The sequence below is a fragment of the Odontesthes bonariensis genome, chromosome 9, assembly GCF_027942865.1.
Source record: "Odontesthes bonariensis isolate fOdoBon6 chromosome 9, fOdoBon6.hap1, whole genome shotgun sequence".
Taxonomy (NCBI): domain Eukaryota; kingdom Metazoa; phylum Chordata; class Actinopteri; order Atheriniformes; family Atherinopsidae; genus Odontesthes; species Odontesthes bonariensis.
Genome location: NC_134514.1, coordinates 38919704 through 38946049, shown reverse-complemented (window position 1 = coordinate 38946049; position 26346 = coordinate 38919704). Strand labels below are relative to the sequence as shown.

Here is a 26346-nt window from a genome sequence, read left to right as displayed (position 1 = left end):
ACCAGGAAGGGTGGCCATCCGCCTCGACCAGCTGGGGTTTGAGAGGACAGAAAACAGGGGGAAAAACTAGAGATCGACCGATACGGGTTTTTTAAGGCCAATACCGATTATTTTGACATCAGTCTTAACCGATACACTGCACGAAAAGAGGGATTTGTGTCACTGTGGACGGCAGTGAACTTCCGCGAATTTGCCTAATTTTCGGACGCACCTGGGCGCTTGCAGGCAGACAAACTTTAAGTTTGTTGAGCGACAAAATCGTCGGAAACGAACCCGACTCGCGGCGGGCTCTCACAGCGGGGTGCTAATGGCTCAGCGATTAGCACCCCGCTGTGAGAGTGCCTGGATCTTTCACTGGCCTCGCTGGTATTGGACAAAAAAGGCACGTGATTACATAAAAAAGCTCCTGTAAAGCTGACCGCCCATTGGCCAATAAGGTTAATATATGCATACTTTATATGGGCATATCATTCAGTAATTATGATTAATAATTGTGATTATGATTACTAATATTCCTGGGATGTTTGTGTACTTCATATATTCACGTCATTCTTATAAGCTGCACTATGACTAGGCTATGAATGCAGGCATGAATGACGTGAATCTATTGAGGAAATGAAAAAGGAAACTTTTTTTTTTTAAAGCGCTTTTATTGCCACACCACACAATGTACATAGCTTACATTGTAATAAGAACCATGTTGATAATAAAGAATTGAAAACTATATACACACACTGCTGTAGCCTACAATATACACAATAAGTCTAAACGCCGCCGTTTGGAATCCGCATTCTTCGCATTACTCCGGTCCCTGCAGGGTCCGCAGGAGTTGTCAGACGTCCTCATCCTGGATCAGAAGCTGGCTTCTGGGAGCTGTTGGAATAACCAATAAATAATCCATGCACAGCATATTGACAACTTGTCTATAAAGTAACGAAAGTCATATTGACAGCGTATATGTTCTTACTCTCTTTCACTCTTCTGTGGTGAGACTGAGTATTTCGGGTTGGCTTCAAGACGCGCCTGTAGCACAGCACACAGGTCCGTCACTCAGCTGAAAAACAAACAAACAAGAGGAATGAATAAAATGACCAGTGCTTAAAAGTATCAGTGCCAGAGCCGTGGTAAAAGTCAGCGCCGCTCACCCTCGATAGTGTCCCCGTCTGCCTCTCTGAAGTTCGGACTGTTTGCCACCGCCTCCTTCAAGCGACTCGTTACATCCATATTGTGAGGTGACAGTAGCCTGTAAAAACAACAGGCCTATGGTTAATAAAAAAAACTGCATTAACGTAACATCGGGTCCAACTCAACTAGATATTGGGAGAACATTCACTTATTCTTACCCTTGACCTGGATTATAATGCCACGGTGAGTTATGCAGGCGGCGAACTGCTTCCTATAAATTGAAAACACGAAATTCATTTTTTTAAATAAAGCAACTCACACTGGTTTTCACGTGATGGACACAATTAAGTTGAGTTTAGCCTAAAGCCACAGTCAATAACCTACTCTTACCGCGATTTTCGGATTCTGTATCCGCCTTCTCTTGCGCTCTTCAACTTCTCTGGAATGTAACTTCAGTCCGTTCTCGACGGCCATCTTGCCTCCAACCTAGCGAATCTCTGGTCCATTCCCTCCAGCACCCTCTCCACGACCGTATCCACAGTGCTGGCCACCATACGAGACATCCCGGTCATAGCATTCAACAGGACTTTCATTTTATCTGCCTGTAAGCAAGTGAGTAAGTAAGTTTAATATACAGCACATTTAAAATCAGCGAGAACTGTCCCAAGTGCTGTACAGTGTCAACAAGACTAAAATTAATCAATCAAATGGTCATGTGCAAGTAGAAAAAAAACACACAAACCTGTAGACCCGCAGAGAGTTGCTGGGGAGTTGAAAGCTAGTCGTCTTCCAGCCACAAACCAGGGCAGTTTTCACAGTACGGGACTCTGTCTTCCTTTCTACCGCCAGATCTGCTCCTTAAACTTTTTGTTTACACTGCACGACACAATGTTTCTCATACGTGATTGAACGAGAGCTTATGCGAGCCGTTAAGCTCCACCAATCATATGCGTATACGTCATTACACGGAATACTCGCGAGACAACCTCCCGTCCTTTTGCTATTTAATGTTGTCTGACCACAGCTGGCAATTTGCACTGTTTTGACACAAAAATGGACTCTGCAAGGACAAAGGAAAGACCTCGGCGATATTGTGACCATTGTGACACCGAATTAAGCCATACACAATAAAACACTGAGCGCACTACTGCACATTATGTATACAGGCCAGATTTCTATATTTTTATTTCTATTTTATTTAAGAAACCTTTTAGAATATTGCTGTTGCATGCTTATTTTATCTTTATCTTATCTTTATTATTATACATTTGGACATCCAGTGCGGGCAACAAAGAAAATAATTTCATTGTTCAGGGAAACACGTTTCTAACTGCACACATGACAATAAACCTTTGAATCCTTGAATCCTTGAATTTTGCCCACAAAAAGCGGTTACAAAAGAGGTGTTTGGGAGAAAAAAAAAACAGATATGCATCACCTGTCACCAGCAGACAGCGTGCACCTCTTCTTTTTCAAGACAACACAGCAACAAACTTGGCTGGAGTTGGAGGTGATAGTGAACGTGTAGAAACAGGCCTGCCCACCCCCCACCTCACCTCACCCCACCCCACTTGAAAATGACTGTGGCAGCTCCTGACCTGATCACTGGCATTTACATATTAAAGGCTCTCCTAAGTAGGGGAGGGGAGGGGGGCATGGGGGAGCAGTTGCCAGGTCAATTTGCGACAATTTGGGCCAAGTTTTCACTTTTACCACCGCAAATGCAGGGGCTCAACGTATGCGGACATGTAAGGGGCCACATACATCCGCAAATCCCTCTTTTCATGCAGTGATATGTGCTGCTGATTTTTTTTTATTTTTTATTTTTAGGCCGATTCTTGAAGCCGATATTGGTTTTTCTACCTCCATTTACATGATAAAAATGACACAATGATAACAAATGTCTCAATTTAAACAAAAAAGAAACATTTATTAACAAAACATATTAACAGCAAACAATGTAGAACATTAAAATATATAACAATAAGAATAAACAATCTTAACACTTAGCAGCTTGAGGCCATTGGAATGGCAGGTGTTGCACTGAGCTTTGCCGGGTGTTGGCTCAGTGCTGCCATACAAGATTTGACTTCTTTCTTTAAAAAGAAACAAATAACACAAATTCAGTATATTTAGTGCTACATCTTCTGTTTGATTTGTAAATTAAACAGTTTGTCAAAATAAAATGACCATGATTTATTATCCCATCTATTATGCAAAGACAGCACACTGGTAGCCCTAAAGGAAACTGTCAAAGACAGAGAGACAGACATACTGCTCTCAGTCAGAGTGAAACAGACACACAGCTGCTCCCTCCAGCTCACAGTGAGACAGAGACAGTGTTTCAAAGTGCAGATAATACACCTAAATTAGTTAAAGATACATTCAAAGTTGAAAACTTACTGTAGTAACCCGAGTGGTGAACTGGTATTAGAATAATACACGCAGACGTCTGGTACTGTGTTTGCCGACACATACACACACTAGCCTGTAGTCGGAACAGCTTCCATGTAGCACACTGGTGTTCTCTCTCTTTCCGGGCGGGGTACTGAAAAACACCTGACAAAGGTTCCGCTAACACTTCTGAATCAAGAGTAGGTTTTTTAAGTAAAGGTTTAATTACAGCAACCTTAAAAGTCTGAGGTACATATCCTGTCAACAAAGACAGATTGATCAAATCCAATATGGAAGTGTCAATTAATGGGAAAACCTCCTTGAACAGTCTGGTTGGGATTGGGTCTAAAACACAAGTTGATGGTTTAGAAGAGACTATTGCTGTTGTTAGATCAGAGAGATCAACTGGGCAGAAGCCGTCTAAATATAAATCAGGTTCTAAAGATACTTCTAAAGCTGCTGTACTTGATGATACATCACTGATAATAGTGGGAAGGACTCCATCAATCTTCTCTCTAATAGAAACAATTTTATTGATAAAGAAGCTCATGAAATCATCACTGCTGAGAGTTAAAGGAATACCTGGCTCAGCAGAGCTCGGACTCTTAGTCAGACTGGCTACAGTGCTGAAAAGAAACCTGGGATTGTTCTTATTCTCTTCTATCAATGATGAATAATAAGCAGTTCTAGCTTTATGAAGGGCTTTCTTATACGTTGTTAAACTATCTTTCCAGACTAACTGAGACTCTTCTAAATTAGAGGAACGCCACTGTCTCTCCAGCTTTCTTGCAGTCTGCTTTAAAGCACGCAGCTGTGAATTATACCAAGGAGCCAGCCTCTTCTGACTGATTACCTTCCTTTTCAGAGGGGCAACATTGTCCAGTGCTGTACGCATTGAAACTATAGTGCTGTCAACAAGAGAGTCAAATGCTGCTGGAGTAAAGTTTATGTAGTCGTCCTCTGTCATATCTGCACATGGCAGTGAAGAAAAGGATGAAAAGGATATCCATGTTGTTGCTTGTGTTAGCTGTATTCAGGGATTCATCATGGCATCTCACCAGATTAGTGTTCAGATCTGTTTTGCTTAATAATGCTCAACAGACTTTTGTCTAATTTAACCTTCCTCCAATAAAATCCAAAGTATTTCCAGACATTAGATATCATGGTGTATCGTCACCCACATTTTTGTGGTTTCCTTGCAAGCGACGGAAAGTTTATGCTGCCTCCAATTCTAGACGTGAGTAGAACATCTGGCAGGTGGTCATGCTGCTTAAATGGTGTGCAGCCATCAGCCTCTTAATGAAACATTATAGTCAATTCGTGTATTGATGTATCACGTTTTGAATTATATTTATTAATCTTTACAATCATAACAGACGCTGTGCATGTTACATAGTGTCTGTAAATGGAATAGATTGCAACGATTCATAAGTGAATAAAACCTCATATTTGATTGAAGATCGTAAAAAGACTAAAACTGAATTTAGCTAAAACACCATGACATGACAAGATGGCGTAATCTGGATAGCAGCACTCAACTGTATTTCAGCAGGAGGCTACAATACATTGTTAACATATCACAGCAGCATGCTTCTGTAGAACAATCATTTAGGCAGCAAATAACCGATGAGCCCAAGTTGGAGAGTTGTGTTACAGAGAGTTGCATGTTGATGGTGATGGACAGGTAAGAGAATGATTCAAACATTCAAAGTTCCTTCGAATTTTTTTCAAGGAGTCGAATTTTCATTAAAAAAAATTATTTAGTTTTTATTGTAACAAAATATTTTAGCACAGGTGTGCAAGTAAAAATAAAGAAAGAATTCCTGAGGTGAGATCTTTTAATCTTTAATTTACAAGAAAAAAAAAAAAAGAATGTTGAATTCCCACAATGAGAATTAATTATTGTAAGTGGCTGAATTTCTTTCTTTTTTTTAAATATTTTTTTGGGCTTTTTATGCCTTTAATGGATAGACAGTTGGAGAGAGAGACAGGAAGCAGGGGGCAGAGAGAGGGGGAAGACATGCAGCAAAGGGCCGTCCGGTGCGGGACTGGAACCGGGGCCAGCTGCAGCGAGGACTGTAGCCTCTGTACGCCACCGACCGCCCAGTTTCTAACTTTTACCATTTATAGTATCGATCAATAATAAAGGATACACACTAAAATATAGGGGGTCATACCAAAATTCTTTTTAGAAAGAAGTATACAATTAACAAATGGTGTAATAAGCCTAAGGCCCAAGACCCAAAAACTGAAAACAAGGTGAAGTAAAGTTATTTAGCAAATTCTCAAATAGAACCAAAAATCTTTCAACTGTTATGCAGGAAAATGAGCGCAGCCTTAACAGTTAGTTCATAAATGTTGCTGATGAATTAAACTGTGTTTGTTCACCAGCATTTGCTTAACTAAATATTGTGTTAACAGGATATGGTGAATATGTTTTAGTAGTGAGTTAGTTTTACCCAGTTAATTGTTGAAATGATGATGAAATGATCTTCCATCTTCCTCAGAATGCTGGGCTGATAGAGAGACATACCTTTTCCACGAGTACACTCACACAGTTCTGTATCCTCTTCAAGAGAACCTTCATAACTATATGTCGCGATCAGGTAGGTGACAACCATACTGATTCCAAACATGGATATTATAAAACAATCAGTTAAATGAACTCTGTTCTTTTTTTAAGGTTTTGACCCACCTCAGACTGATGTCCCACATCTCCATAGGTGTGTTAATAGGTTTGCTCTACCTGAACATTGGTAACGATGCCAGCAAGGTCTTGAACAACACTGGATTTCTCTTCTTCTCTATGCTCTTCCTCATGTTTGGAGCGCTAATGCCAACTGTATTAACCTGTGAGTATAGTCATGAGGATGTTATATTTGTTGTAGACACTGCTGTGAAAATCAGTCAGGTCCAATTTCAACACCCCATTATTCCTGAGTTTATATTGACTTCTGTATCTACACATTTAATGCTCCATCTGGCAGTTCCTCTGGAGATGTCTGTGTTCCTCAGAGAGCATCTTAACTACTGGTACAGCCTGAAAGCCTACTACCTGGCCAAAACCGTGGCTGACATCCCCTTCCAGGTGAGCTAGCAGCTTTGGGAGTTGTGCATTGGCTCAATGAGAATCTGACAAACTTTTGGGATATAGCTTACTACAACTATGCAGCTGCACACGAATGCAATCATGTTAACTGGAGGCAGTAATAGGTTGCTGTAGTGGGTAAAGTGTACATTAGTATTAGGGATGTCCCGATCCGATCACGTGGTTTCATCCCGATCAGGGATTGGATATATGTTTACGTTTCTGTTTCTGCTTTTGGCAGATACTTTTATCCAAAGCAACTTACAACTGAAAAATATATAACATTATAGCTAACATCAAAGCTAACAATAAGCTACATAGAAGGAAACCAACAGTCAGACTCTGTCAGGGGTGACAGTGTATAGATAGAGTGCAGAAACAGAGGGCAGTACAGAAAGATAAAGTGCAGTAGAGGGGGCAGGGAAGTAAAGGGTCAGTGCAGGATAGGAGATGCTCTCGGATATATAGCCTACATACATACATGTATATTTATTCTCGTATTTTTTTATCAGAACTATAATATTTCAAAAGAAATGGGAAAAAATAACAGTAAATTACATTTACTGTAATGTGGTGGTACAGTCAGACCATCTGAACACCACACAGAAACACAGAAACATGCGGCATGACGTCACTTTGCTGCCGTAAAGCGAAGCAGAACACGGCAGCAAGATTTAAAGAGGTGGCGAGGACATGGCTAACATCCTTGATGAGAACAGGAACAGGCTCAAACCTGACAAGGTAGAGATGTTGGTTTTCATCAAGAAAAAGGTACATTTCCTTCTGTGAAGCCAGAGGAGGAGAGGAAGAATTAGGAGTGCAGTTAAAGCACATTACTGCCTTACTTTAGAACACTGTGGCACTTTTATCTGCTTATTTGTTTCCATGCCTGCAGCTATTTCAGGTTGAGCTGCTGCTGGTTTTTATATCAGACATTGTTGCACTAAACTACTATGTAAATAATTGGTTTATTACTTGATTACTTTTGTTGTTCAAGCTACCTCACAGAAGTGCTGTGTTTATAAGTGTTAAATGATAAAATCTTCATTTTTTTAATGTACTGTAGAAGTATCGGATCGGGACTCGGTATCGGCAGAAACTCAAAATCAAATGACTCGGACTCGGGGGGCAAAAAAACCTGATCGGGACATCCCTAATTAGTAGCTTTCCTGTTGGGTTTATTTTGTATCGGCTGGTTGGCAAGTTGGCACAGAATACTGAATTTTCAATTTTCAATTTTAGGACAAATTTTTGCATTGACTGGGTACTTTATTGAGATTGGCTGTGCACCTGTTTATTCATGCAGAGAAAACGCATTCAGTCGTAAGTTTATGCTGCTTTTGGGAAATGTTTTGCTGTTATGTTTTGTGTCCTTTAGTATCAGGTAATTCTGGTTTGTTTATTGCTGACCATGTGCATTCCTTTATGGTCACACTTTACCATCTTCTTAGGTCAGAATTACAGGTAACAGCAGATGTGCTTAGGGAAAGATGTGGACAGCACTGACAAGTAATCATTATTTACTTCTCTCCAGTCTACTATTAGAATTCTTTCCAGTTTTATCAGTCTGCTTGGCAGACAGTGCTGTTCTCTGGTGGCACAAGTTGCATCACTTGGACCCCCGGTTGGAGCCTCATATTCTTGGATTGGGAGAGTGTTGGCTGCCCTCAGCACTTTGTGTCAGAAAGGCATAGGATGCATGTACAATGTTGCAATGCATATGCGTATTCAGCATTAACTTAAAGGAATGTGTCCAGCATCTTGTGAAATCCTTGTTTTAGGAAAAAAGCGTTGGGATGCTGCTCCTGCTGAATCGCTGCTCTGTGAACAGCAGCTGGTGTCCAGCAGCTGCACATCAGCCCAAACACAAAGAAGCTGGATTCTGTTGACACAAGTGTACAAGGAGATATATCTCTGCTGATTTAAAAGTGTCCATCAGGAAGAAGTCCTGATCATCCATGTCTTCAGTCATCAGCAGGCACTCTGATCTCCAACCAGCACAGACTGAGTTCTCTTTAACACGAAAGCTTATTGAAAACTGCTCCAAACTGATATGTCAGAAAGTTGTATAGAGTAGAATTCTTACTTCCCCCTGCTCATCCTCATTGCTTGTTGTTTTATAAAGAACTGTGGCCTAAATAAAAGCTGTTTGAAAATGGGCACGGTCATGGCTGTGTTGTTGTGTGTGAGGACCATCCAGCTTCCTACAGCTGGACCTTTACACATAGTTAAGTGTATTGTTGTTGCAGGTGATCTGCCCCATCATGTACTGCAGCATCGTGTACTGGATGACAGAGCAGCCTCCTGAGGCCACCCGGTACCTGCTCTTCATAGCCCTGTCCATCTCTACTGCCCTGGTTGCCCAGTCCTTAGGCCTGCTGGTTGGGGCTGCTTCCACATCACTGCAGGTACAGCCGCTTTGTCTTTTCATTTCTTGACTACTTTGCTTATGTTGTACATATAAGACAGATTATATCCTCTGCACACCTCTACAGGTAGCCACGTTTGTTGGACCAGTTACAGCTATCCCAGTGCTGCTTTTCTCTGGATTCTTTGTGAACTTTGACACAATCCCCAAGTATCTGCAGTGGAGCTCATATGTGTCCTATGTCAGGTGTGTTCCTCTTTTCTAGCAGCATCCCATGTCCTGTCATAAAACTTCAATGTACAAAAAGGGTACAAACTCATTTCAAACAGTAGATATTTTGGTTTTCATATGCAATGTGGATTACATGATCACTCGGTGTCTAAACTGTGTACATCATTGGTTTAATCTTTCTTTCAGAAAATTGCCAGACTTATTTTGACTTTATCCAGAGAAACACAGGCAAACTGAAGGAAATGACTCTAGTATTGACGAGAGTTTATGTACCAAAGTAGTTGCATCACTCTGGGATTACATGGGTTGCAATTTTCTTTTTCAACTTTGACATACCCAACTTGAGGTAACTGCTAATTGATGCACACATATTCACACATATGCTGTAAAGTAAAATATAGCTCTGAACAATACTAAACATTGAGCTACAGTTTCACTCCCATTAAGTGGCTTAGAGCAGTGCTTCCCAAAATAGTCTTCACGAACCTATAAAGGGGAACCAAAGATTGCATGAGATGCACTTGAAGTTGAAGTTCTGACATAGGTTGACACAATTAGACTTTCACGTGTAGAAAATCTCAACACATTTTATTATTATAACCTTTATTTAACCAGGAGGATCCCTTTGAGATTAAGAACCTCTTTTTCAAGGGAGACCTGGCCAAGATAGGCAGCAGCAAATACAAAACATAAATTACACAGATAAAAACACAAAGAAATGAAAGAAATTAAATTGAATTTACAAGCAGATTATGAAAAACAAGTACATGTAGTGGAGTCGGCCTCAAGTGTCCTCAGTTTGGATTTGAAGGCACTCAAAGAGATTAACCCTGTTATTTTCCAGTCATTCTGCAACATATTCCATGCTAGAGCTGCAGAGCAGCCAAAAGCCTTTTTAACCAGTTCAGTACGGGCATGTGGAACAGAAAGCAACACGTAGTCTTGAGAACGGAAGGAGTAAGAACCAGCACCTCTCTGTGCAATTAAGGAACAAATATAGGAAGGCAGTAGACCAAGTAATGCCTTATATATAAAAGTGTATATACCTGGCAACCCAGCGGAAAAAAGGGCAAACAAAGCGAAACGACCCAGAAGCAAAGCTTTCAAGAGCGACTCCAGGCTTATAGACATATAAGGCTTATAAGACTTATAGGCAGCCTTGAAAGTAAGCCGGTGCGGGGCGGTGCTGCGTTCCTGTAAAAGATTTCGGGGCGGTGCGGCGCACCGGTAAGATTTGATAACGGTTTATTATGCTGAATTAAAAAAAAACAAAAAAACCCCAAAGAAATAAAAATGCAGTAACGCTCGCCTTTTAAGAAGAAAACGTATCTAGGCTACCCACAATATGTAATTTTTGACCAGTTCCGATGAAGATAACAGCTTGGCTTGCTTAAAATAGTCAAAGGATCTCCGGCGTGCACCAGCTTCCAATTGCATCGACTGACACTTTCAAATCCACCCCTATTCAGACCCCAACAAAAAATATTTGGAAATAATGGTACTAAATTTTACTAATGGGAAAGCCATCCAGTAGCCTATGGTAATCAGTTTTCAAAACATCTGCAAATATCCCATATATTTTGGTCTTTCTGTTGGTGCCTTTCTGGAGCTTGCGTTCCGTTTGTTTCCATCTCCTGCCCGCGCTTGCTCCGCAGTTAGTTCTAGTGAATGAAGTCGTCTCGACGATCGTCTTTAAAACTGTGTCAGCGAAATGTTAAATCGGCTTTTCAAAAACTGCATGTTTTTGTGATTGGGTGGCATACTGAGACATGTCTTCTACTCGGACAAATAATAAATTACTCTTCTTCAAATAGGCTGTTCACGCTGTTTGTAACGGGGGCACAGCTGAGCATATGTCCGCTTTAGTGGCTACAGGACCGCAAGCTTGTGATTTAAATGTGAGCATGCTTTGTAAAGTAAGCACGCGTTTTCCTGACACCCTAAAAAGTATTCATATGAGCCCTCTCACTCCCTGTAATATTTACATTATCACGTGTTAAAATATTTACAGTGTATCAACTAGACAGCCAATATATGGGAATGTTTTCAGAAGCTGATTCAGGAAGTGCGTGCTGTGAAGAAAAGCATTGTGATACGGAGAGATAAAAGAATGCAGAAAAGAATAACCGAGCTATTTAAAAGAAAGGACCGAGTTATTGAAAATGAAAATCAGGAAAAAGTCAGAAAAACAGATGGCTCGCTGCATGCAGTCCCTTGCGCGAAGGCAGTGAATGAGAGTAACGTTGCAGGTGCAGGACCGTCAACAAGTGATGCTGGGCCTGCTGCAAGTACCGCTTACCCCCCTGTTTGGTCAAAGGAGCAATTTGAACAGTTCAGAACAAAAAACGAATGGTTGTATGCCCAAAGTGGCATGCTTGGCTGCATCTCATGCCGTGATGTTAAAGGGATAATCCGGAGTAAAATGCACTTTAGATCAATTTACGGGATGTTGGGAGTTCATACGTTGAGTTGACATCAAAATCATGTCATTCGGATGTGTTTTGAGAATTTCGATTTGACCGTTTTTAACCAAAAGTCGTTAGCGTGGAAGTGAATGGGGCAAATCATGTCACCGCTACAAAACGCTATTTTTATACCTCTTCTACAGCTCCAAACAACATATCACTTACGTGGTAGTGAGTAGAGAGATTTAATCAAGCCAGTACCTTTCCGGAAATGTGTCTGCTGCAGCTGCCGCTACAGACCGTGGTGAAGTTGGTTTGATATTGGATATTCGACAGATATTCACAATAAGGAAATAAGGTGTCTTTTTTCAAACCAATATCAAACCAACTTCACCACGGTCTGTAGCGGCAGCTGCAGCAGCAACATTTCTGGAAAGGTACTGGCTTGATTAAATTCATTCTGGACTCTATATCCGACCACATGAAGACCTCGGGACACTTCGGTTTGGCTTTAGGGACCCTCTACTCACTACCACGTAAGTGTTATGTTGTTTGGAGCTGTAGAAGAGGTATAAAAATAGCGTTTTGTAGCGGTAACATGATTTGCCCCATTCACTTCCAGGCTAACGACTTTTGGCTAAAAACGGTCAAATCGAAATTCTCAAAACACATCCGAATGACACGATTTTGATGTCAACTCAACGTATGTACTCCCAACATCCCGTAAATTGATCTAAAGTGCATTTTACTCCGGATTATCCCTTTAAGGGCCTTGGTGTCAGCGCATCTCGAGGTGTTAATATCGTAAGCAATTGGTCAGAGGGGAATATCGCCCCATGTGGCCATTCAAGGACCGTGCAGCTGTCATCTCTCCGCAAAAAAAATCATGAGCACAGAGAATCTGCAGCCCACAATGAAGCTGTTAAGATTCTTAAAACTGCACAGACAGAGATCCTTTTAAACATAAATGCCACCAGCCAGGAGTCTGCGTTTGAGGCCACTGCCAAAGTGTTCAGGACCGCTTATTTTGTTGCCAAACATGACAAGCCTTTTACAGATTTTGAGAAATTAATTGATCTTCAAGAAGCAAATTCACTCAATTTAGGTCGCATTCTGCACAGCAAGACAGTCTGTGTTGACATAATTGACCATGTATCAACTCAAATGAAACATCAAATTGTGAGAAGGATAATTGAAAATAAAAGTAAAATTACTGTGTTGGCTGATGAGTCAACCAGTGTGGGGCACAAATCGACACTGATTGTGTTTTTAAAGGCCAGCATTGACGGCGAGATGGAGCCCATTGCTTTTCCCTTAGATTTGATTGAGCTGGACAATTTGTCTGCTGCTCACATCAAAGGCAAGATAATGCACTGTCTCCTCAACAATGGATTCACAATGGAGCTCCTGCAGGAGATGCTGATTGGATTTTGCAGTGATGGGGCCAATGTGATGCTGGGAGTGAAGTCAGGCGTTGGGAAGCTGCTCCAAGGTGACTTCCCAAATATAATTCTATGGCACTGCCTGAATCATAGGCTGGAGCTGGCGGTGGCTCAGGCATTGGAAGCCACTGGACGGACAAAGGACTTCCAGGCGTTCCTTGATGCCCTGTATACATTATACAGTCAGTCCCCAAAAAGCATGCGGGAGCTGAGTGAGTGCGCCCACAATCTCCAAATCACATTGAGAAGAATTGGAAGAGTTTTCAATGTCCGATGGGTGGCTTCCTCATGGCGAGCTGTTAATGCAGTCTGGCATTCCTATGGAGCACTGGCACAGCACTTCCGAGATGCATCAGAAGACAGTACAAAAGATGGCAGAGAGAGGGCCAAATTCCAAGGCTTACTCTCTAAGTTGTGCTCCATCAACTTTCTGAAAAATCTTGCTCTGATGGCTGATGTTCTGATAGAACTGAAGAACCTCTCTGAGATTCTTCAGAACAGGAGGATCACTCTCCCAAAGGCTCATGACATCATGCTAACATACATCAAGAGAATAGAAAGCCTTATCACATACCCAGGACAACATACAGTTGAGGCAAGTCAGGCCGAGAAAGACATGAAATTCAAGGAAGAAGATTTAAAAGTCGGCAGGTCCCCCATCATTGATGCATCACAGTTCATCCAAGCAGTGGCAGACAGTTTGAATGAGAGGCTCTTCACAACCACAGCCAACAGAGCACAGGCCAGTGTTGCAGCTCAATGAAAAGAAAGTTACACCACACTGATGAACCAAATGGCAGTCCTTGACCCAGAGAAATGGGATCATGCCAATCCCAGACATGGAGAGGATGAGGTGAGGGCTTTGTGTCATACTCTACATGTAAATGAGAAAACAACACACCTTGGATTTGTTGAATATAAGGCAAGTGGAGGGAGAAGCATTCCAAGCAACATGAAAAAGTTGTGCATAGCAGTAGACACCCTCTCAGCAAGTAATGCAGACTGTGAGAGGGGGTTCAGCGCGATGAACAATATCATTACTGAGTACAGGAGCAAACTGACGACCAAAAATGCTGCAAACCTTCTCTTCATCAGTACAGTTGGCCCCCCAACCAACCAGTGGAATCCTTTGCCATATGTAAAGACCTGGCTTGCCAAAGGGAGAAGAGCAGCACATTCCACATCTGGCATGGCTCGCCAGCACCCTGAAGAGGCCAAATACTTCAGCCCTGTTTGGAATTTGTTTTAAATATTTTGTTTGGATGGAGGGAATCCACCATTTTGCATGTGGCATGGCTCACCAGCAACCTGAAGATGACAACTAGGCCTACTTGGATTTTTTATATATATTTTTTTGTTTCTACCATTTTGTATTTTTCAGTCAAGTAAATAGTTAGTTAAATATGTTTGGATGGAAGGAATCCACCATTTAGAATTTTTCATGTGGTTACTTTGATTTTTTAAAATATTTTTTTTGTTTTTTCCATCATTTTGCATTTTTCAGTCCAGTTCCAAATGTACTGAAAATAAAGTATTCACAGTAAAATATTTACAAACTGAAATATTTTGTAATGTCATTTTTTCACATAGAACACTTAGGCAGGCCCACAAGAATGTGAAGTAGTTAAGAATATTAAAAAGTCATGAAATTGGTGTGAATCGCCTCTGAACACCCCCCTAGTACAGTACAGAGGTCAGATTGACCCCACTGACCTCTGTACTGTACTAGTCTACAGCCTGAAGAGGGCGCTCTTCCACAACCAAACGGAGACGCCCTCCCCTTCCCCAAGGCCAACAAGAGCCTTCCCTATGGGAGTCAATTTACTTTACTTGTGTTTTACATCTGTTCGGATGCGTGTGTTTAGTGTTATTCTATTCTATTTGTCTTTTCAGGGGTTTACTGTTAGTGATATTAGAGAGGTGTTTTTTTGTTGTTCTTTTTTAATTGACAAACTATGCAAGTTATTAAGCCAATAAGCAACAACCACAAATATAAAGATAATGTTAAAAGTTGGGGCCTCTGGATAATTGGAGAGATTTAAACCCAACAAGAAGAGATTATACATTTTTCTCCCATCTACACTCTTTCTATTCACAACTTGATTATTTTTTTTATGTTTCAAAAAGATTTACATAGAGTACTTAACTGTAACATCGGAGTAATGGACTTGTCGGATCCCTCCCCAGTATATTTGGAATTATTACTTAATGAACACAAAAGAGAAACCCCTTGGTAGTTAAAAACAAGTGTTCTACATCCTATGAAAGACCAAATAAGAGATGACATAAAAGAATATTTAGCTAAAAATGGCAATGGGGAAGTTTCTCCAACAATTTTAAGTGATGCACTAAAAGCAGTCATAAGAGGAAAGATCATTGGCTACAGCTCAAATTTGAAAAAGAAAAGGAACGAACAGTTAACAAAGCTGCAGGCACAGTTAAAGATTTTGGAAGACGCTCATAAAATTAATTTGAGTAAAATCTTGAAAACAGAAATGGATAAAAAAAAGAATGAAATAAATGTTATACTTGCAAGTGAAATAAAGAAAAAAATTATATTTTTACGGCAGCAATATTATGAAGTAAAGGGCAAATTGAGTAAATTACTGGCTTATAAATTGAAAAAATACAACAATTAGAAAATACAATTCATAAAATACTGTTTGTAAACTAGAGAATATTCAACAAGCATTTTTAGCATTCTACAGAGAATTGTATTCACCACCCAAGGTGGATGAAAATTGAATGACCACCTGTCTGAATACGATTAATTTACCTAAAGTAAGTTAATACCAAAATTCATGCATGACCTTGGAAATAACAGAACTCCAAATCAAAAAAGCCATTTCTAGTTTGAAACCAAACAAAGTACCAGGACCAGACGGCTTCCCTTCAGAGTGGTTTATGGAGATGAAAGACTTGGTTACACCAACTTTCAAATCCACATTTAATTATACTTTGAAAACAGGAACTATACCGCCATCCTGGAATGAAGCACCGATTTCTTTAATAGCCAAAGAGGGAAGGGACAGACTTGATTGTGGAAACTACCGCCCCATCAGTGTGCTTAATCAAGACTATAAAATATTTACACTTATAATTGCTAACAGACTTGAAAGTATTCTCCCTCAGATTATTAGTTTGTTTAATAAAGCCAGTTTGATCCAGAGGCGGACCCAAGATAATATTCGCAGAACCTTACATATCATTGACTGTGTTGTGAAAAATCAAGGCATCATTCAAAATATCAATATTACTGGAGTAAAAATTTGTGGCCAAGAACACAAGATTTCTCTTTTTGTAGATGTCTTAATTTATTTGACCGATCCAGACAAAAATTCTTCTGTCTTACTTGGAGAAAGTTAGTTCAGTTCCTGGTTATAAGCTTAATATCTATAAAAAGCAGCTACTTAGTTTTAATTACAAACCTGACCAGGATCTCATTTTTAAAATTCAGCTAAATTGTGGATTGGAATGCATAAAATATCTTGGAGTCAACATTCCAAAATACTTATCAAAATGATATGAGGTAAACTTTAAACCATTGTGTCAAACTATCAGTGAGGACATTAGAAGGTGGGATTTGATACCAATCTTAAGTTTTGAGCCACGTGTTGACATAGTTAAAATGAATATTTTGCCTAGGTTACTCTATTTGTTTCAAACACTTCCAAGTGTTATAACCGATAAACACTTTCATGAGTGGGATAAATTCATTTCTAAATTTATTTGGCAAGGCAAAATACTAAGAATAAGACTTAAAACCCTTCAGTTAGCAAAAGATAAAGGTGGTCTTGCCCTGCTTTGTTTGAAGGATTACTGTATGGCAGCCCAATGCTGGTTTAAGACTGATTATCAAGCTAGGTGGAAAGAAATTGAAACGGGCACCTCTGATAAGTGTCCTATCCAAGCATATCTTGGTGACAAAAGACTTATTAAGAAACAGAATGAGCTAGAAAAGCAGTGGATCAGTCTGCCTTTGAAACTTTGGGTACGGTTTATTAAAAAACAACACTGGAATGAAGAAGTTAAAATGCTTAGATGGGCCCCTAATGACCTAGACTTTATGCCTAATGTATTAGATGCTAAATATAAATGCTTACCAGATCAAGGTTCGACTTCATTCCGCACGTATATACACAAAGAAACAATGAAAGACTTCCAGCTAAAGGATAACGACTTTTTTAGATTTTTACAAATTCGTCATCACATACAGAGTTTTCTGCCAAAAGACAAAAATATTTTTTAAATGCCCATACTAAAGATTTTTGCCAAGGTATATAAAGTTGATTCTGGTCTTAAATGAATATCTAGATTATAAAAAGGCCTCTGTGAGTCCAGAAATACAAATACAGATTATATTAAATGTAGTTGGGAAGTAGAGGCAAGTACAATGATATCAGGTGAGGTATGGATGAGGCAGTGCACATTTCAGTGGAGGATCAGCAGCTCTAATTTTTGGAGATACTTTGGTTGGAAGACTTTTTGTAGGTTTTTTATTACTCCAGTACAAAGCGGACATTATTCAGGCTCCTCCAGCTGTTGGCGAAACTGTGGAAGACACTAAATACCTGTTTGGAATGTTGAGTATAGCTGCCCGGAAAGCTATTACCAAAAAATGGTTAAATGTAAATCTTCCAACCCTGGAAGACTGGCACCACTTTGTTTATTCCATATATGTGATGAAGCGAATCCCATTCCACTAGGCATGGGCCGGTTACCGGTTTCAAGGTACACCATGGTATGAAAAAGTCAAGGTTTCAAAACCACTAAAATTTTTGTCATACCGTCCCTGCGGTATGAGCGTTTTTTATTTATTTATTTTTCTTATGTGACGTCTCATCAGAGAAAAAGTGGAGGTCTCTTACACCACGTGCAGCTGCACCAGTCAAAATTTGCGCCGAGAACGACAAACAGGATGGACCAATTAAAATCCAGAATCAGAGAAGAAGTGCGGTACAGGCATAGAGACCACGTCAACTCCCAGAACTCGCTGACGGAGATTGGCAGAACTTTAGGGAATTTGCTGTTGTTTCATTCACTGGTGTTCACTGGAAGCGGCTTTGAGTATTATGAATATATAAATAAAACCGATCTATTATTATTATCATTGCATCCTGAAAGGCAACGATAATTCCCAAGTGTGTCCACTGAAGCACACTTTTTCATAAAAAACAAAGAAAAGGAAACACAATGCACTTAAAAGTCTTATAACAATAGTCTAAGTACTATAACAGACTATCATGGTGAGAACACATGGAACATAATGCAGGCCTATTGAAATGTCAACTTCTGCAGGCTCATCGGCTGTTCTGTCAGTAATGGGTGAGAATGCTTGACTATTGATGACAGTGCTGCTCTTCCTGCTCTTGACGGGGGCATTGTTTTCTTCTCCACTTTCGTCGTTGTAGTGTAGTTAGCGGAAGTGTTTTTACTTTTTTCAATTATTTATGTTCTGATCTTGAGCCACAGGTTAAAGGCGGGGTAGGGGATCTTTTTCTGGAACATTTTTTTACATATTGCCTGAAATACTCTTCACACCACCATTGCAACCAATTAATTAAAAGTTTTGACACAAAAATGAAAAGTTTTAGTGGCCTCTAGAACGTAAAATCTAGGAAAAACAGAATCCAATCATTGTGAACGGACCGTTCACAATGATTGGATTCTGATGCCGTCTATCAAACTGCAATCTGCTCCTCCCTCCCCCTCCTCCCCCACCTGTGCGCGTACCCTGCTCCGTGAACGAATTACGCGTCCAGAAGCTTGGCAGGAAGCTAAACTAGAGCCAGCTTGGCTAGCACCTAGCATTATTAAACGTATAGTTAGCATAAACTAAATACTAAATACGGCAACGATCGATGCTTGCTGTCAGAACAGCGCTCGTGCACCTTCGTGCTCGTGCGCGTTCATGTACTCTAGAGGCGTGCCTTCGGGGGGAAAGTGAAGAAAAAGGTTGGGACTTTTTACCTGTGTATTTTCAAAATGCAGCTTCGCTGGACTCAAAATCCAGGATCTCCTACCCTTCCTTTAAGTCACTGCATTTATTTGCATTTTGTATTGTTTTTTTCCATTAAAAATAATTAATAAACTTGTGACTTGAGTTGCAGGTTCAGCTTTAGTTAAAGGACAGACGGCATTTATTTTTTTATTTAGAAAGAATTCAGTCATTTTTTAAATTATTTAGTTTAAATACATATTTATTAATGTCCAGCATGTTCTATTGTTTAAAAATAAAAGACTGTTCAATGGAAAAGTTTTTTATTTTTCTTGTTTTCTAAATACAAGAAAAAAAAAAAATTAAAAATTTAGACATTCAAAATACACATTTTAGAGCTGTAATCGTAATACCGTGAAAGCGTGATATTTTGGCCTCAGGTTATCATACCGTCAGAATCTCATACCGGCCCATGCCTACATTCCACAACAGACTCCAAAATGACAGATTTCAGAAAGTGTAGGAAAATTGGAGGTTATATATTTTATTAAAACGAGCAGATTTTGTTCAAAAAAAAATTTTCTCTATGAAACTGTATATCTATATTGTTCTTTTTATTTATGTACAAAAAATAAAATTATCAAGAAAGAAAAAAAGAATGGGTCGCTCTCAGGAGCTCAGTGGATTCCAGCGTGGTACCCTGATAGGAAGGATGCCACCTGTGCAACAAGTCCAGTGGGGAAACTTCCTTGCTGCTAAATATTCCACAGTCAGCTGTCAGCTGTGTTATAGCAAAGTGGAAGAGATTGGGAGCGACGGCAACATGTTTACTGGCGGTTACTGAAACTTTCGGATAGAGTCTCGAATGTGGAAATGTTGATTGATGGATTTGGTGCACTGGCAAATCGCAGGGCAGGGTGTGTACCTGTATGTTAATGAGCGTTGGTGTAAAACGGTCCCTATCAGAGAAAAACTGTGCACTAAACACATTGAACTGCTCCGTGTTCCTGCATCCCCACTATCTGCCCCGGGAATTCCCCCAGATATTCCTCACTGTCGTGTATATCCACCCAACGAGCAGGAAGCCTCGTGTCTATACTAAAAGTGACCCAGAAGCTGCCGTCTCTGTCTCCTGATGCTCCTGTCTTTGTCCTCGGTGACTTCAACCACTGCTCTTTAAAAAAAACTCACAGAAATCTTTAGCAATATGTCACCTGCCCCACCAGGCATAACAAGATGATCTGGACCTGTGTTATGGTTCTATCAAAGGAGCATTTAAGCCCCTCCCCCTCCCTCCTTTGGGTGGGGCTGATCAAAACTGTGTGCAGCTTATGCCAGCTTATCGCTCTGCCCCCAGGAGAGGTAAAATCCTCACCAAACAGATCCCCAACTGGACTGATGATTCCAAACTGTGCTTGCAGGGTTGCTTAGATCAAACTAACTGGGACATGTTCAAGGAATCCTGCAGTGACGTCGACGAGCTGACTGACGTTAGCAGTATGGGACTTTTTGGGAAGACTGTGATTCCAAAAAAGTCTGTAAAAATATTTCCTAATAGCAAACCCTGGGTGTCAAAATCTTTGAAAAACCTGTTAAACAAAAAGAGGAAGGCATTCCGAGAGGGTGACCTTACAGAGGTGAACCTGCTTAAAAAGGAGATTAAGCATGAAATAAAAAGGGCAAAATTCTATCACAAGGAGAAGCTGGAAAGAGAACGTGCCAACAACAGGTTGGGCCCTGTTTGGAACGGCTTAAAAAAAATTGTTGGTTCAAAGATCAAGTGCAACAAAAAGGTGGCTCTTCCTGGTTTTCCTGAGAATGATTTTAGACCTGTGGCTCAGAGCAGCCATCCTAAAGCTGGGAATGATTTTAGACCTGTGGCTCAGAGCAGCCATCCTAAAGCTGGGAATGATTTTAGACCTGTGGCTCAGACCAGCCACCCTAAAGCTGGGAATGATTTTAGACCTGTGGCTCAGACCAGCCACCCTAAAGCTGAGAATGATTTTAGACCTGTGGCTCAGAGCAGCCACCCTAAAGCTGGGAATGATTTTAGACCTGTGGCTCAGAGCAGCCATCCTAAAGCTGGGAATGATTTTAGACCTGTGGCTCAGACCAGCCACCCTAAAGCTGGGAATGATTTTAGACCTGTGGCTCAGACCAGCCACCCTAAAGCTGGGAATGATTTTAGACCTGTGGCTCAGAGCAGCCACCCTAAAGCTGGGAATGATTTTAGACCTGTGGCTCAGAGCAGCCATCCTAAAGCTGGGAATGATTTTAGACCTGTGGCTCAGAGCAGCCATCCTAAAGCTGGGAATGATTTTAGACCTGTGGCTCAGAGCAGCCACCCTAAAGCTGGGAATGATTTTAGACCTGTGGCTCAGACCAGCCATCCTAAAGCTGGGAATGATTTTAGACCTGTGGCTCAGACCAGCCACCCTAAAGCTGGGAATGATTTTAGACCTGTGGCTCAGAGCAGCCACCCTAAAGCTGGGAATGATTTTAGACCTGTGGCTCAGAGCAGCCATCCTAAAGCTGGGAATGATTTTAGACCTGTGGCTCAGAGCAGCCATCCTAAAGCTGGGAATGATTTTAGACCTGTGGCTCAGAGCAGCCTCCCTAAAGCTGGGAATGATTTTAGACCTGTGGCTCAGAGCAGCCATCCTAAAGCTGGGAATGATTTTAGACCTGTGGCTCAGACCAGCCATCCTAAAGCTGGGAATGATTTTAGACCTGTGGCTCAGAGCAGCCACCCTAAAGCTGGGAATGATTTTAGACCTGTGGCTCAGACCAGCCACCCTAAAGCTGGGAATGATTTTAGACCTGTGGCTCAGAGCAGCCACCCTAAAGCTGGGAATGATTTTAGACCTGTGGCTCAGAGCAGCCATCCTAAAGCTGGGAATGATTTTAGACCTGTGGCTCAGAGCAGCCACCCTAAAGCTGGGAATGATTTTAGACCTGTGGCTCAGAGCAGCCACCCTAAAGCTGGGAATGATTTTAGACCTGTGGCTCAGAGCAGCCACCCTAAAGCTGGGAATGATTTTAGACCTGTGGCTCAGAGCAGCCACCCTAAAGCTGGGAATGATTTTAGACCTGTGGCTCAGAGCAGCCATCCTAAAGCTGGGAATGATTTTAGACCTGTGGCTCAGACCAGCCCCCCTAAAGCTGGGAATGATTTTAGACCTGTGGCTCAGAGCAGCCACCCTAAAGCTGGGAATGATTTTAGACCTGTGGCTCAGAGCAGCCACCCTAAAGCTGGGAATGATTTTAGACCTGTGGCTCAGACCAGCCACCCTAAAGCTGGGAATGATTTTAGACCTGTGGCTCAGAGCAGCCACCCTAAAGCTGGGAATGATTTTAGACCTGTGGCTCAGAGCAGCCACCCTAAAGCTGGGAATGATTTTAGACCTGTGGCTCAGAGCAGCCACCCTAAAGCTGGGAATGATTTTAGACCTGTGGCTCAGAGCAGCCACCCTAAAGCTGGGAATGATTTTAGACCTGTGGCTCAGAGCAGCCTCCCTAAAGCTGGGAATGATTTTAGACCTGTGGCTCAGAGCAGCCACCCTAAAGCTGGGAATGATTTTAGACCTGTGGCTCAGAGCAGCCACCCTAAAGCTGGGAATGATTTTAGACCTGTGGCTCAGACCAGCCCCCCTAAAGCTGGGAATGATTTTAGACCTGTGGCTCAGACCAGCCCCCCTAAAGCTGGGAATGATTTTAGACCTGTGGCTCAGAGCAGCCTCCCTAAAGCTGGGAATGCCTACAGTTCAGGATGCTGCTGCCACCTTATTAAACTGGGTTTTTAAACATCTTGAAGGTAACAGAAACCATGCTAAGCTGCTGTTTGAGGATTCTTCATCTGCTTTTAACACAATCCAGCCCCACATTCTGATCCATAAACTTCTTAACATTTTTCATGTAGATTGTAATACCGTGGGCTGGATTCTTGACTTTTTAACTTCCACAACACAGAGAGTGTTCTGGATGTGTTCTGGATGCATGATCCACTGGCTCTCCCCAGGCTGCGCCCTCTCCCCTCTCCTCTATATTCTCTACACGATATATTCTATGAGAATAGATTGTGTTGAATGTGGTGTTATTGATGTTGGCAGAAAGTGATGATGCGCACTTTCGCTACTTTGTAGGGGCTGCTACTGATGTTGTTTCAGCAAACTGGATTATCCCTCCCTCTTAGACTTTTGATTATATGTCCTTTATGTTTTATTGGGGCCTGCCATAGCGCAATGCTATGCAGTGCTCTCCTATGCAATGCTATGGCAAGCACCTATTACTATTCCGTTGGCAAAAGTCTATGGGATTTAACATTGAAAACGTGTCTCTTTATTTATAGTTTATAGGTAGGCTATATTTATTCTTCCGTCCACATTAATGAGGGCCCTATGGGCCTGCACATCCCAACAATATATATATCAAAACGACCGGCTCGATGAGTTTTCACCGGCTATTACTTTTATTGAAGATTGGAGTTACTATGGCGACGTAATAAGCAAAAAACAGCCCCCCAAAGCCCCCCTTAGGAATAAACAGGGGGATGACCTGGAAAAATCATAAAAAACCCAAAATTCTGATCAGTTACTGTGTCATCATGCATTAACCTAGAAACGCCATTCAAATGTCAGTTTGTAGATATGTGCGTGCTGTGTTCAGAAGTGAAGACGCCATGTCGATACCTGCTACGGATTTCCCACAGCATGCCTCCAAGCGACCCAAAGTTTTGGCCAAAATCTGTAAAATTTGAATTTTTAGAGCACAACTGCCATTTCATTAGAGTGCGGGAAGAGCAAGAGTTCTGACCTCAGATTAATTTTCGAATCGCCCTCACGCCTACAAATATCGCTCCAATGCCATTATGTACTGTCATAATATAGGCACGCATGCTGGGATTCATAAAATGTTTTCATATTTCATCTAGGGCTGACCGTTTGCTCTCAGAGCCCCTCAGAGCAAAGTGATGTCGGGGCTCAAAGACCTCAAATCCCCATTTTAATTCATCCAATTCTCAGAATCTCAGCAGCTCCTGCAGCCCTTCTTTCTCTCATCCGTGCTTTCACTGTGAATGTGCTACAGATCTGAAACGCGGGAATATTGAAGTCCAAAGGCGTCCCTCGCTCATTCTGTTAGTATTTTTTCCGTAGCTCTTACGGTTTCCGAATGGGAAGCATCTGTTCGTAGAGGTTTTTTGGCTCTGAGAAGCCTGAGTCTCATATAATTAGTGTAGCAGCAGCTGGGGCAGCTTAACTGTCAGTTAAATGTTACCATAGAAACAAGGCTATTAGTGGCCCAGCCAATCCTTTGAAGTTTCAACAGCACAATTAACCGCTTTAAAGGGACAGTTCACCGCTTTAAAGGGACAGTTCACCGCTTTAAAGGGACAGTTCGCTGCTTTAAAGGTACAGTTCGCCGCTTTAAAAGGTACAGTTCGCCGCTTTAAAGGTACAGTTCACCGCTTTAAAGGGACAGTCGCCGCTTTAAAGGGACAGTTCGCCGCTTTAAATTTTTAAATTTAAACGGCTTTGATGCCGTTTAGGCTTGAATGCTTCTTCTTTAGGCCTTGCGAACCATTCCTGAGCAGCCGTGATTGGTTGAGCGATGCGCACACTTTGGCAGGCCCCTTCTAAATTTCTTCAGAAATTTTCTAGTTGTCTTTTTTACTTGCTGCAACACTAATTGCCCTACGGGGACACAAATAAAACTGAATCTGAATCTGAAGGGTGGGCCAACATCATATTAAAACCTATGGATTAAGAATGGGACGTCACTTCAGTTCATATGCGTGTAAAGGCAGATGAGCCAATACTTTTGCCAATATAGTGTATGTCCCTCGGGACCGGAGCTCCACCCACAAGGAGAATTATTGTAAGTGGCAGAATTTCTAACCAGTTTCTAACGTTTACCATTCATGGTATGGATCAATAATAAAGGATACACACTAAAATATAGGATGCTGTACCAAAATACTTTAGTTTATAGATCATAATATTTGAATAAAAACTTAAAAACAAATGTAAAATGGTCCCAGTTTAGAAAAAAGTATACAGTTAATAAAAACATAATTCAGTTTTTAGTCAAATATTTATTTTCATTATAGTTTTTTAAAGTAACACGGTCTGATTAAGCTGTCTTGTGGTATTTCAACTTAAAATATAAAACTTGAACTTCAAAACGTGTTTTATGTTTTTTTTAATCCAACATCATTTGGTGTAGCAACAACAATTGCTTTTATTAACTTCTGTTAGCTTATGAGTCATCAGGATTTTAGTTACTTCATCATCTCTCTGCAAGGCCTACCTGTAGGTTTAATTATTAGATTTCCAACCTAATAAACAAAATACACAGTCAGGCTATAAGAACAGATGAACTGAAGTCTATTATTTTGATGGTTTGATCTCTTTGAAGGGAGATTGTCTGACGTATTCGGGCTTTGGCAGTGTATCACCTACAGGATTGCCCCACTTTGAAGTGACAGGAAGAACTCGTGCAGAACAAAACTAAAGTAGCTCATGCTGACTCCACTAATTTATCAAAATGGCACTATAACAAAAACTAACATTAACAATCACGGCAACAGAAGACCAACTGTTTTTGGCAAGTCTGGCAAAGTCTGGTAGCTTTTGAGAGAACATGACCCCGTCACATAAAAGAATTTCTAAATAAACAAAATATGAATCAGCTGATAATGATTATGTCAGATGGTCTGTTTGCTGAAATATTCTTAGCCTCCCTGCTGGTACCACCATCTGCCTTTATCAAAAACCAGGAGCGTGCTCTATCTATCATCTACTGACATGAAAAATAAGGACAAGTTAATGTTTGTGACTCAAAATGAAGGTTTTTACAGTTTGGACTTGTCCTCAGTGGTTGTATCTCTCCCACAGGTATAGCTTTGAAGGGGTCATCCTGTCCATCTATGGGATGAACCGCTCAGAGTTGGAGTGTCCAGGGAAGGTGTGTAAGTTCCAACAGCCCGAAGAGGTTCTGCAGCTGCTGGATGTTGAAGATGCAAAGCTCTACATAGATTTTATTGTCCTGGGCATTTTCTTTATCATCCTCCGACTGGCCACTTACCTCATCCTACGCTATAAGGTCAAGTCTGAGAGATAAGTTTTACTGCCTTCTTTTACGAACTCCTTCCTGTGCACAGAGAACATGTGAACTTTGCTTCATTCCATGTTACTTATTGCTGCTAAATGTACAAAACACAAATCTTGATTCTGTTCTCCTCCCAGAAACTGTGGGAGGATTCATCTTATAAATCATTTTACTGTGTTATACCTCATGAAGACTTGTGTGGACAGAGCTGAGCCACATTCAGCAGCATATACTGTACTCCAAAGTAC

At 41.1% G+C, this 26346-nt stretch overlaps 1 protein-coding gene across 1 annotated transcript in view; it reads left to right on the top strand.

Moving 5' to 3' along the window:
- Positions 1-26143, top strand: part of LOC142388957 (ATP-binding cassette sub-family G member 4-like) — a 45620-nt gene extending 19477 nt beyond the window's left edge. The window contains exons 9-14 of the mRNA XM_075474513.1: positions 6027-6125; positions 6203-6371; positions 6507-6607; positions 8857-9015; positions 9103-9221; positions 25885-26143. Coding sequence (XP_075330628.1) covers positions 6027-6125; positions 6203-6371; positions 6507-6607; positions 8857-9015; positions 9103-9221; positions 25885-26110 — 873 coding nt within the window. The 3' untranslated portion in view covers positions 26111-26143. The remainder of the gene's footprint in view (positions 1-6026; positions 6126-6202; positions 6372-6506; positions 6608-8856; positions 9016-9102; positions 9222-25884) is intronic.
- The last annotated feature ends 203 nt before the right edge of the window (positions 26144-26346 follow it).